Here is a 13,894-nt window from a genome sequence, read left to right on the forward strand (position 1 = left end):
GCAACCGCATTATCTTCCAAGAGAATTCTCTTTGATTATTGTCACAGCTGGGATATGTTCTGGATAGCCTCAGACAACAACATTGATGTATACGCTGACTCAGTGAGCGAGTTTATTAGCAAGTGCATCGGTGATTCAATACCCACTGTGACTATTAAAACATTTCCTAACCAGAAACCGTGGATTGATGGCAGCATTCGGGCAAAACTGAAAGCGCAAAACACCGCTTTTAATCATGGCAAGGCGACTGGAAACATGCCCGAATACAAACAGTGCAGCTATTCCCTCCGCAAGGCAAGCAAACAAGCAAAGCGTCAGTATGGAGACAAAGTAGAGTTGCAATTCAACGGCTCAAACACGAGACGTATGTGGCAGAGTCTACAGTCAATCACGGATTACAAAAAGAAAACCAGCCCCGTCGCGGACATCAAAGTCTTGCTCCTAGACAAATTAAACAACTCCTTTGCTCGCTTTGAGGACAATACAGTGCCACTGACACAGCCCGCTACCAAAGCCTGTGGGATCGCCTTCTCCGTGGCCAATGTGAGTAAAACATGTAAACGTGTTAACCCTCGCAAGGCTGCCGGCCTAGACGGCATCCCGAGCCGCGTCCTCAGAGCATGCGCAGACCAGCTGGCTGGTGTGTTTACGCACATATTCAGTCAATCCCTAGCCCAGTCTGTTGTCCCCACATGCCTCAAGATGGTCACCATTGTTCCTGTTCCCAAGAAAGCTAAGGTAACTGAACTGACTATCGCCCCCGTTGCACTCACTTCTGTCATCATGAAGTGCTTTGAGAGACTAGTCAAGGACCTGCTGATACCCTAGACCCACTCCAATTTGCTTACCGCACCAATAGGTCCACTGAAGATGCAATCACCATCACACTGCCCTATCCCACCTGGACAAGAGGAATACCTATGCTTGAATGCTGTTCATTGACTACAGTTCAACATTTAATACCATAGTACCCTCCAAACCTGTCATTAAGCTTGAGACCCTGGGTCTCGACCCCGCCCTGTGCATATGGGTCCTGGACCTTCTGACAGGCTGTCCCCAGGTGGTGAAGGGCGGAAACAACATCTCCACCCCGCTGATCCTCAACATTGGTCCCACAAGGGTGCGTTCTTAGCCCTCTCCTGTACTCCCTGTTCACCCATGACTACGTGGCCATGCACGCTTCCAACTCAATCATCAAGATTGCAGACGACACTACAGTGGTAGGCTTGATTACCAACAATGACAAGACGGCCTACAGGGAGGAGGTGAAGGCCCTCAGAGTGTGGTGTCAGGAAAACAACCTCTCATTCAACAAAACAAAGGAGATGATCGTGGACTTCAGGAAACAGCAGATGCAGCACCCCCCCCCCCCCCCCCCCCCCTCCCCCCATCCATCCACATCGACAGGACAGTAGTGGAGAAGGTGGAAAGTTTTAAGTTCCTTGGCGTACACATCACGGACAAACTGAAATGGTCCACCCACACAGACAGCGTGGTGAAGAAGGCGCAACAGCGCCTCTTCAACCTCAGGAGGCTGAAGAAATTTGGCTTGTCACCTAAAACAATCACAAACTTTCACAGATGCACAATCGAGAGCATCCTGTCGGGCTGTATCACCGCCTAGGACGGCAACTGCACTGCCCCCAACCGCAAGACTCTCCAGAGGGCAGTGCAGTCTGCACAAAGCATCACCGGGTGCAAACTACCTGCCCTCCAGCACACCTTCAGCACCCGATGTCACAGGAAGGCCAAAAAGATCATCAAGGACAACAACCAACCACCCACTGCCTGTTCACCCCACTATCATCCAGAAGGCGAGGTCAGTACAGGTGCATCAAAGCTGGGACCGAGAGACTGAAAAACAGATTCTATCTCAAGGCCATCAGAATGTTAAACAGCCATCACTAACATGGAGAGGCTGCTGTCAACATACAGACTCAAATCTCTGGCCACTTTAATAAATTGACTTAATAAAGGTATCACTAGCCACTTTAAACAATGCTGCTTTAATAATGTTTACATATCCTACATTACTCATCTGATATGTATATGCTGTACTCTATACCATCTACTGCATATTGCCTGTGCTTATCATTAGTCACTTTAATAGCAGCACTTTAATAATGATTACATGTCATTCATCACTCATCTCATATGTATATACTGTACTCTATACCATCTACTGCATCTTGCCTGTGCCGCACAGCCATCGCTCATCCCTATATTTATATGTACATGTTCTTATTCATCCCTTTACACTTGTGTGTATTAGGTAGTTGTTGTGAAATTGTTAGATTACTTGTTAGATATTACTGCATTGTCAGAACTAGAAGCACAAGCATTTTGCTACACTCGCATTAACATCTACTAGCCATGTGAATGTGATCAATAAAATTTGATTTGTATTCAGGACAAAAAGTGAATTGCTTTGCCACATTTTTTGCAGTATTACTTTATTGCCTTGTTGCAAACAGGATGCATGTTTTGGAATAGTATTATTCTGTACAGGCTTCCTTTTCACTCTGTCAATGAGGTTAGAATTGTGGAGTAACTACAATGCTGTTGATCCATCCTCAGTTCTCTCCTATCACAGCCATTAAACTCTGTAACTGTTTTAAAGTCACCGTTGGCCTCATGGTGAAATCCCTGAGCGGTTTCCTTGCTCTACGGCAGGTACGCGCAATGCCGTCAGGGGTACGCCAAATAAAAATGTGATTCACATAAAAATATTCATGCATTACATTTATATTTTCCAACGGGGCGATACATTTGGGTGAGGTTTTTTTCTCACCTGAGTAGCCTCGTTTCACTGCCAAAAATACATTTTAACCATCTAGTGTTCAGCGAAGTAACAACACAATGTCAAATACAGGTAGTCTTGTCAAATAATTAATATCCAATCACATTAACCGTTACTCTCTCGCAGGAAACCTTCACTCTTGCGCAGACATTTAGAAACTAAACATAACTCCACGGGAGTTTTTTGAGTGAGAATTTACACAACTTTTGAGTAGTAACACGTATAAAATCAACAGATACCATTAATAAGAAGGGGCTAGAAGCATCGTATGGTGAGCTCCCGAGTGTCCAGGACAGGCAAGCCCCATACTATTGTGGAGGACTTAATTATTCCTGCTGCCGCCGATATGGCTGGGACAATCCTGGGGGAAAAGGCCAAAAAAAGTTAGACAGTTACTTCATCAAACAACACTGTTTCACGACGCATCAGTGACTTGGCATGAGATGTTTTGAAACAATTCCAGCTTTGCATACAAGCTATGCGTTACAGCTGGATGAGTCAACAGATGTGGCGGGCCTGGCACAGCTCCTGGTGTATGTCCGTTTATGTTTATGGGAGGTCAATTAAGGAAGACCTCTTCTGCAATCCACTGGAAGCCAGAACAACATGAGATTATATTTTTTAAGTACTGGACAGCTTGGTGACGTCAAATGGACTTTGGTGGTCAAGGGGCGGCAGGGTAGCCTAGTGGTTAGAGCGTTGGACTAGTAAAAAAATGTGTTGGTATCTGTACTGATAGCGCAAAAGCCATGACAGGGAGACAGTGGAGTGCTTGCAGTTGCTCCCGACGCCACTTGGGTACACTACAGCATCCACCTTGGCAGCTCTTGCTGCCAAGGGAATACATACCTGACAGCTTGTGAGACGTTTTGGACACTACAGCGGGACAACTTCCGGTGAAACTGGAGGGCGCGCAATTCAAATAAATAATCATAAAAATTATGTATATTAAACATTTAGATTTTAGAGAAACAACAAACGTTGGTACATAAGTGTCTTATATCGGCTGAAAGCTTAAATTCTTGTTAATCTAACTGCACTGTCCCATTTACAGTAGCTATTACAGCTAAAACATGCCATGTGATTGTTTGAGGACGGAGCCCCACATCAAAATATTTTTCCACCGGCACAGGTTTCATAATACCGATTTGAAATATTCACTTTTGGAAAATCTTCCTCTGAATTGTCATCCAAAGGGTCCCAGCTATAACATGTAGTGTCATTTTGTTAGTAAAAATCTTTCTTTATATCCCTGTTTTAGTTAGCTCCATCGATTTGAGTAATCCACTCATTCAACATGTAGAGAAAGGAATCCGGAAAATCTACCCCTAAACTTTGTTTCAACAAGTCAAAATATGTTTATTTACTCCTCACATACCATAAAATGTAATCAAACTATAATATTTCTTACAGAAAGAAGGATGTTCAATAGGAAACTGATTTTAGCATGTGCATCCTGTCTTCATGGCGCGCACAAACACTAATATCCAAGACTGTTGTGTCCCTGTACTAAAACTGATATTTCTTATTAGTTTTTGAAGTTACAAGCCTGAAACCTTGAACATAGACGGCTGACACCCTGTGGAAGCCATAGGAATAGCATCCAGGGAGCAAATTCTCAATATGACCTTTACTTGCCATTCTAAGAGGATAGTCTCTCTCAAAAAAAAGAAGGAAAAAAATGTCTTTGGATTTTCTCCTACCATATCTATTGTGTTATATTATCCTACATTATTTTAACATTTCTACAAACTTCAGTGTTTTCTTTCCAATGGTATTAATTATATGCATATCCTGGCTTCAGGGCCTGAGGTTTTTTCTCGCCTGAATGATCTGAATCTAGGATTACAGGGACTCTCCAACTATATATAATGTGTGGGACATAATTGAGGCTATGATTAAGAAGTTGGAGCTCTTCTCTGTCTGCATTAACAAGGACAACACACAGGTCTTTCCATCATTGTAGGATTTTTTGTGTTCAAATGAACTCAAGCTAACGGACAATGTCAAATGTGATGTAGCGAAGCACCTGAGTGAGTTGGTGAGCAATTACGCAGGTACTTTCCCGAAACAGATGACACAAACAACTGGATTTGTTATCCCTTTCATGTCCTGCCTCCAGTCCACTTACCGATATCTGAACAAGAGATCCTCATCGAAATTGCAACAAACGGTTCTGTGAAAATGTAATTTAATCAGAAGACACTGCCAGATTTCTGGATTGGGCTGCGCTCAGAGTTTCTTGCCTTGACAAATCGCACTGTTAAGACACTGGTGCCCTTATCAACCACCTACCTATGTGAGAGGGGATTCTCGGCCCTCACTAGCATGAAAACTAAATACAGGCACAGGCTGTGTGGAAAATGATGTAAGACTGAGACTCTTTCCAATACAACCCAACACTGCAGTTATGGATGTCCTTTCAAGCACACCCTTCTCATTAACCTGTGGTGAGTTATTCACAATTTTTGATGAACAAATAAGGTTTTATATGTAAGATGGCTAAATAAAGAGCAATATTATTGATTATTAATTGTGCCCTGGTCCTATAAGAGCTCTTTGTCACTTCCCACGAGCCGGGTTGTGACAAAAACTCACACTCATTCTTATGTTTGCGAGTGCGCTGACCTTTGTGCTAGAGGGGGTATGCAGCTGGAGGTTGAATATTTGAAGGGGTACAGGACTATAAAAAGTTTGGGAACCACTGCTCTATGGCATCTGAGTTAGGAAGGACGCCTGTATCTTTGTAGTGACTGGGTGTATTGATACACCATCCAAAGTGTAATTAATAACTTCACCATGCTCAACGGGATGTTCAATGTCATTTTTAATTTTCGACCTACCAATAGGTGCCCTTTGCGAGCATTGGAAATTGTCCCTGGTCTTTGTGGTTGAATCTGTGTCTGAAATTCACTGCTCGACTAGGGGACCTTTCAGATAATTGTATGTGTGGGGTACAGGAATAAGGTAGTCATTCAAAAATCATGTTTCACACTATCCTTTTACTCCTGAACTTATTTAGGCTTACCATAACAAAGGGGTTGTACACTTATTGACTCAAGATATTTCAGCTTTTAATTTTATATTAATTTGTATTACAAAAAATCGAAAATCATAATTCCACTCTGACATCATGGGGTATTGTGTGTAGGCAGTGACCAAAAATCTAAATTTAAAATCAGTCCGTAACAACAAAATGTGGATAAAGTCAAGGGGTTTGAATACTTTCTGTAGGCACTGTATTAGCTTTTGTGCAATAGCTCCCCTTTGGAGGGGCGGTCTAAGGCCCTACATCGCAGTGCTAGAGGCGTCACTACAGACACCATGGTTCGATTCCAGGCTGTATCACAACTGGCCGTAATTAGGAGTCCCATAGGATAGTTTGGCCAGGTGTAGGCCGTCATTGTAAATAGGAATTTGTTCTTAACTAACTTGCTAGTTAAATAAAGGTTAAAAATAAACATGTTGGACAGAGAGAGAAGAGATCTGCAGTGCTAATCGACTTTCCATGAGGGTAAAGTAAGCTGTAGAGTAGCAGGCCCAGGCTCTTTATATGGTATGCGAGGAACTAAGTCAGCCACACACATTTGTCCTAAAGTAGTCTCCATTTCAAAGCAGTACGTCTTGGTCTTATCTCCTTAAGTTAAATCACATCTATCAAATGTATTTATAAAGCCCTTTTTACATCAAGTTGTCGTCATGGTTGGCATCTTTGTTGTTCTTGGCTGAGAGTCACCTGACCTTTTCCAGCCCTGGCCAAGCCTCCTTCTGAGCATATTCTCTTAAGAACTGAATCCCATCTTGGGAAACATGCATCTGTGAAACTGAAGCTTAATGGGTAAATAATGCATTGATGTCAATAGGAGGTTTCTGTGCAGATTGGAGGAGGGTTTACTGTTGCTGCTCCCTTCACTTCCCTTGGCTCCTGATACCAGGGCTGTGTAGTCTTTTAACGGGCTCCACCCCCTTCCTACCCCTGTCCAATCGAACCCAAAGCCTGGACCACCAGTGAGAAAAGAAGTAGGCTTTTGTTTTATGTGTTTGTTGCTGTGCTGTGCTTTGCTGTGCTGGTGTGGTTTAGTATAGCTGGCCATGGTAAAGGGAAAGGGCAGGGGGCAGGGGGCAAGCTGACGCAGGAGGGACCAACATGTCAACCGCTTTGAGTTACTGCCCGCCGCCATCCGCTACATACGTTGCCATGCCAACCTGTCTCCACTTCTCTCTCTCCCTTTCATCCATCATCAAACTGCCATGCCAACCTGTCTCCACTTCTCTCTCTGCCTTTCATCCATCATCAAACTGCCATGCCAACCTGTCTCCACTTCTCTCTCTCTCCCTTTCATCCATCATCAAACTGCCATGCCAACCTGTCTCCACTTCTCTCTCTCCCTTTCATCCATCATCAAACTGCCATGCCAACCTGTCTCCACTTCTCTCTCTCCCTTTCATCCATCATCAAACTGCCATGCCAACTTGGCTCCACCTTTGCTCTCCATCCATCATCAAGCTGCGCCATGGAACACTGTCCACAGAGGGGTCATGGGAATTGATTTGACTTCATTTTATTTAAACCCTGCACACACACAGAGTACACACATTCTCTCTATATCATGCACACACACTCACTGGGACCCAGGCTATAACTCCCCAGCTCTCCATTCAGCTCTCCATTCAGCTCTCCATTCGTGACCTGTAATGGAGGTACTTCACTGAAGTGTCCGACACCATTCAGACCGATGCGCCAGCTGGGGGAAAAGAGGTGGTCACAGACAGATCAGAGCAAAGGCGGGCCATTCACTGTGTGCCTCAGGACTCCATGTAGACTGGGGTTATTTACAGCCTGGTACTTGTTATGGAGCAACGGGCCAGCAGAGCTGTGTGAAGAATCCCGAGCCCTCCTGGGTTCCATTCAGGCTCTGACATCTTGTTGCTGGAGGCTGTTTACTCGGAGGGAGCCAGAGCTGCTCTTGTGGCCTCCATATCTACCTCCATCTCCACAGTCTAGGTGACTGTATTCCCTAGCCGGCTGGACTGACGCTCTGCGGTCCATTTCTTTCATAGTTCTGGCTGATGCCAGAGCAGTGGATGTCATGTTTGTGTGTGCGTGGTTTATGGGTAATGTTTTCATCCCACTGTATCACTGGCATCAACCCTCTGATGGTGCTTACTGCATTTTTTTAAATTGAATATCTCCATAAATGTAGTACAACTGATGAACACACTGTATATTGGCCTAAAGATTTTCAGAGCAGTTCAATTGGGGGTTAGATGTTTGTAAAAAATGAATGAAACAAGGATATTGATAGAGAAAAGATCACTGATTTTGTTTGTGTGTCTTGCTCTAGGAGGATTTCCGGAATAAGGTTCAGGATTACATCAAGCACTACGCCAGGTGATGACTGCATCAGCTGCGCCAGCTGCCTGCTCCCCCCCCCCCCCCTCCCCCGTCTGTGACTGCGCAGCTGAACCCCGTCCCTAATGTCTCATCAACCAACTAACCGCTGCGCACCGCTGACACGCCCCGACTGCAATAAGACGTCGCTGGAAGAATGAAAGATTAAACACGTTTTTTTAAAGTTTGAGGAGGGACTTGTTTATTGGACCAGAGTAATCATCCGTCACAACAGGGATCGTCCAATGACTGGGCTTCTCGTTGTGTCTGAGCCAATCAGAGTGGGCGCCGGTGGCAGTGAGGACCCGGGATTTAATCAATCCAGTTATCTGTTATTTAAGAATCGGCAAATCAAAGAGAAAGATGATCTGTTAGTTTTTCTCAGTTCTAGTGCCTGCCATGTTTGTGTTGCAAAGAAAATGCACGAGCTCACACGCGCGCGCACACACACACACACACACACACACAATCCCTTCATGCACATTGAGAAACGAACATACTCAACTAGCTTCTCACAACACACAGCACTTGGCTGTGCATGCAAACACACAGCTAGAAAAAGGACATATCTGTTATGTCACTCGTTCCTGCCCACCCCCAACTCACCAGACAGCATGTGAATGACAAGTGCCACCAACCCAGTCCCCATTCAACCCAGTCCCCATTCAACCCAGTCCCCATTCCAGTCAGTCCCCATATTCTCCATTTCACTCTGGATATGTCTGAAAAGGCACCCTAATAATCCCAATAATCACAACCCTATAGGCCCTGGTCAAAAGTAGTGAGTGCATTATATAGGGCAGAGATATTCAACTCGGACCCTACGTGGGCCGAAGCCTGCTGTTTTTTATCTCTCTATCCTGCTGCTTTTCCCTCCACACCTCTTAGGCCCCACCCACCTCATGTGTTCTCCTCTGCCCCCAAGGTAGGGGAATACCAGGGCGCTCTCCCTCTCCTAGGTTGTGTATGAGTCCTCTGATTAGTTTTCTGAAGGGAGGGCCTGTGGTCTCGCTCTCTTCTTTGTCCTTGTGTGTCTGTCTGTCCCTCCGTGTGTGTGTGTGTGTGTGTGTGTGTGTGTGTGTAGCTTTGCCTGGGCTGGCTTTGTGCCTGTGTGCACATTGGAACATAACATTCAGTGTCATCACTGTATTAAACATTGTATTTACGTTTCCATGAGGCAAAGTGTATGTGATCAGGAGGTGGTGTATTTTAGTGTGTGTGAGCGCGTGTGCGCGTGCTTTCAAATGAACAAGTTCAGATTTGACTTGTTAGCATGCTCTGGTTCCTAGCCCCACACTCCTTGTTTTACTGGCCCAGCTAGCCTAGTTTCCTGTGAGGCTCAGGAGGGTCTGTCCCTCAGTTCAAATCCTCCTTTGCTTTCAGATTGTATATCGTTTTTTAAAGATATATTAAAGAGGATGTAATAAGGAAAATGAACCTGTATTTTATTCTATAGTCAGTGTCCCTGTCATATTCATGGGTTGGGATTGTTGCCATCAATGTTGATTCAACTACAATGTTATTACTGTATGCTCTCTTCTAACGAGGGGGAGACTGCTGTACCGCCCCACGCTCTCTTCTAACGAGGGGGAGACTGCTGTACCGCCCCACGCTCTCTTCCAACAAGGGGGAGACTGCCGTACCGCCCCACGCTCTCTTCTTAACGAGGGGGAGACTGCTGTACCGCCCCACGCTCTCTTCTTAACGAGGGGGAGACTGCTGTACCGCCCCACGCTCTCTTCTTAACGAGGGGGAGACTGCTGTACCGCCCCACGCTCTCTTCTTAACGAGGGGGAGACTGCTGTACCGCCCCACGCTCTCTTCTTAACGAGGGGGAGACTGCTGTACCGCCCCACGCTCTCTTCTAACGAGGGGGAGACTGCTGTACCGCCCCACGCTCTCTTCTAACGAGGGGGAGACTGCTGTACCGCCCCACGCTCTCTTCTTAACGAGGGGGAGACTGCTGTACCGCCCCACGCTCTATTCTAACGAGGGGGAGACTGCTGTACCGCCCCACGCTCTCTTCTAACGTGGGGGAGACTGCTGTACCGCCCCACGCTCTCTTCTTAACGAGGGGGAGACTGCCGTACCGCCCCACGCTCTCTTCTAACGAGGGGGAGACTGCCGTACCGCCCCACGCTCTCTTCTAACGAGGGGGAGACTGCCGTACCGCCCCACGCTCTCTTCTAACGAGGGGGAGACTGCTGTACCGCCCCACGCTCTCTTCTAACGTGGGGGAGACTGCTGTACCGCCCCACGCTCTCTTCTAACGGGGGGGAGACTGCTGTACTGAGGCAGGCAGATGGAGCAGTTGGACTACGGCCATCTTGCTTGAGCCTGAGACACCCACTTTACCATCACTGGGTCGAAGCTTCTTCCTTTCCCCATGAAAGATTCCTCTCATTGCTACTGCCTCCTTAACTAGGGGTGTACACCCAGAACTATAAACCCAGACACCTTCTCTTCCTCTGCACGTAGACCTTAACTTCTTTACAACACTGCAACCTCGGGGACAAGGTTTTTATTGACCAAAAGAGCTGATTCCCCCAACCTTTTGTGGCCCCTTTGTCCACGGCCATCTGAAGGAGATGGTATCTATTTATCTGTTAAGTGTTGTACTAATCTCTTTCCACGCTTTCTGGCTGATTTATTGACTGGCTGGCTGGCTGACTATCTGTCCACACAATGACAGTGGCAGCGCGTCTCCCTACCTGCCATGTGTAGAGTGGCTGAATGAAGGTTCCTCTGGACCGCTGACAGTGGGTAATCAGACAGTCGGTAGATTAGGTACTCGCACACAGAGAGTGTCCTTAAAGAGACCAGAGTCGGGAAGATGTCTCTCGAAGATGTATCAACCCACTAACTGTAATCCTCCTTATTCAAAATATGACTATTTGGATCCTTGCAAAGCCCTGATATGAACTAAATGTAGTATTTAGTTGATTTCCATAGTATGAATCAGCACTAGTGGAGCATAACAAAGCAGAGTGGAGAGATTGTATTCATCAGGGGAATCAGAATAAACATAATAAATACAATGTTCACAAAACATTAAGAGCACCTTCCTAATATTGAGTTGCACCCCTCCCCTTTTACCCTCCGAACAGCCTCACTTCATTCATCACTCTACAAGGTGTCAAGGGTTCCACAGGGATGCTGGCCCATGTTGACTCCAATGCTTCCCACAGTTGTGTAAAGTTGACTGGATGTCCTTTGGGTGGTGGACCATTCTTGATAGACAGGAAATTGTGGAGTGTTAAAAACTCAGCAGCGTTGCAGTTCTGGACAAAAACCGGTGCGCCTGGCAACTACTACCATACCCCAAAGGCACTTAAACATGTTGTCTGGCCCATTCACCCTCTGAATGGCACACATACAAAATCCATGCCCCAAGGCTTAAAAATCCTTCTAATAACCTGAAGCCCTGAAATTGCAGGGCGCCAAATACAAATCAACAGAAATCTCATAAATCAAAATTCAAACATACAAGTATTAGGCACCATTTTAAAGATACAATTCTCATTAATCCAGCCACAGTGTCTGATTTCAAAAATGCTTTACAGCGAAAGCTCCACAAACTATTATGTTAGGTCACCACCAACTCACAGAAAAACCCAGCCATTTTTCCAGCCAAAGAGAGGAGTCACAAAAAACACAAATAGATATAAAATTAATCACTAACCTTTGATGATCTTCAACAGATGACACTCATAGAACTTCATGTTACACAATACATGTATGTTTTGTTCGGTAAAGTTCCTATTTATATCCAAAAATCTTATTTTACATTGGCGTGTTACGTTCAGTAGTTCCAAAACATGCAGTGATATTGCAGAGAGCCACATGAATTCACAGAAATACTCATTATAAATGTAGATGAGGCTATTTATGTCCAATAGCTTCTTTTGTTAGGGTGTTTGGTAACCAATCCAAATGGGCAGATCTGGTCCATTCGGACGACACGTTCAAAAAGTTACATTACAGGTCGAAGAAACTTGTCAAACTAAGTATAGAATCAATCTTTAGGCTGTTTTTATCCTAAAAGTTCAACAATGTTCCAACCGGAGAATTCCATTGTCTGTAGAAAAGCAATGGAACGAGAGCTACCTCTCAAGTGAAAGCGCATGACTGAGAACGAGGCTGTTGGCAGACCAGTGACTCAAAGAGCTCTCATCCGGTCCCACATCACAGTAGCAGCCTGAAACAACGTTCTAAAGACGGTTGACATCTAGTGGAAGTCTTAGGAAGTGCAACATAACCAATATCCCACTGTGTATTCAATAGGGGGTAGTTCAAAAACTACAAACCTGGATTTTTTTCTCAGGTTTTTGCCTGCCATATGAGTTCTGTTATACTCACAGACATCATTCAAACAGTTTTAGAAACTTCAGAGTGTTTTCTATCCAATACTAATAATAATATGCATATATTAGCATCTGGGACTGAGTAGGAGGCAGTTCACTCTGGGCACGCTATTCATCCAAAAGTGAAAACTCTGCCCCCTATCTCAAAGAAGTTATTAACAAGTGACATCAATAAGGGATCATAGCTTTCACCTGGATTCACCTGGTCAGTGTCATTGAAAGAGCAGGTGTTCTTAATATTTTGTACACTCGGTGTAGTTTCCATTTTCGCTTGTGATTCAAATCCAGGCTCTTAGCATTAAAGAGGTGCTCATGTACTCAATGAATACCATTATGTTGTTGTTTATTGATTGTCACTTCGCTCCAGTGAGTGTTTTGATAATGAGAAGTGAAGGTCTTACGCAAACAAAGCAGGACAACTCTCCACGTTGTGTTAAAATAGCAGATCATGGGCTCTGATCAGTCATGCCCCGTTTACATCTCAAAGTATTTTTCTACACCATACGTCATCTTCATGCATCTCCTTCCGCTACTGGATTGAGAGCATAGGGAGGGTTTCACAACGCAAGACAAGATGGAGGAGAGCCATTATCGTTACAAACGTCATTACCATCAAAATAAATAAAAATGGAAAGCAACAGTCATATATAATTGGCTTAACAGCCAATGTGTATTGGCATTTATATAAAATATTACTCGCTAGCTATCCCATTCTGCCGAAAAACTAATTTTTATTTTATTCTGTGGTTTGGTAACTTGCTGTTCTGTTGACGGAATCTGGCTGCACTAAAGATGACGCAAAGTTTGCAAAATTTCAAATGATGCTGTATCTGTTTCCCGACGGAACCTTCAACAGCAAGGGCGCGCTGCGATGCCACTTTTGTGGACGGTCCCCAATGAAATGAATAACATCTGGCGCAATGGAATAAACTTCTCAGATTACATCAGTCAGCCTGACGGAAAGTGTTTTTCATTGTGCCCACACCCGTACAAACCCATCTCCCTCCCTCACTCACTCACCCACTCTCTCCTTTCTAAAAACAGTACAATGACGATTGTGGTAGGATGAGTCATTAGTCAAATCTGTAGGTAGCCATCATCCTCATCAACCACATCCAAACCCAGCACTAATGACCAACCACAGCCTGTCTGTAGTGCACAGTGTGTTGTTACATCATTATCTGCTTTCAACATGACATGTACACTCATTTCACAAGAAAAATAGGACAATCGTCTTTGATGATAATCTACCCACACACACTAACCCAGAAAAAGGAATGTCAGATGTAGCCATTTTTTCACAGCAGGAGCAGAACAACGATTCCCTCCTCTTTTCTA

General features: G+C 44.9%; 1 protein-coding gene across 5 annotated transcripts in view; it reads left to right on the top strand.

The window, feature by feature from the left end:
* LOC110501860 (NEDD8-conjugating enzyme UBE2F) overlaps nucleotides 1-9,625 on the top strand; it is an 88,371-nt gene extending 78,746 nt beyond the window's left edge. For 4 of the 5 annotated variants that reach the window (XM_036959290.1, XM_036959291.1, XM_036959289.1 and 1 more), the window contains one exon: nucleotides 8,146-9,625. In XM_036959290.1, coding sequence (XP_036815185.1) covers nucleotides 8,146-8,254 — 109 coding nt within the window. In that variant the 3' untranslated portion in view covers nucleotides 8,255-9,625. The remainder of the gene's footprint in view (nucleotides 1-8,145) is intronic. The other variant, XM_036959292.1, reaches the window with a different exon arrangement.
* Nucleotides 9,626-13,894: the final 4,269 nt, after the last annotated feature.

The sequence above is a fragment of the Oncorhynchus mykiss genome, chromosome 22 (assembly GCF_013265735.2).
Source record: "Oncorhynchus mykiss isolate Arlee chromosome 22, USDA_OmykA_1.1, whole genome shotgun sequence".
NCBI lineage: Eukaryota > Metazoa > Chordata > Actinopteri > Salmoniformes > Salmonidae > Oncorhynchus > Oncorhynchus mykiss.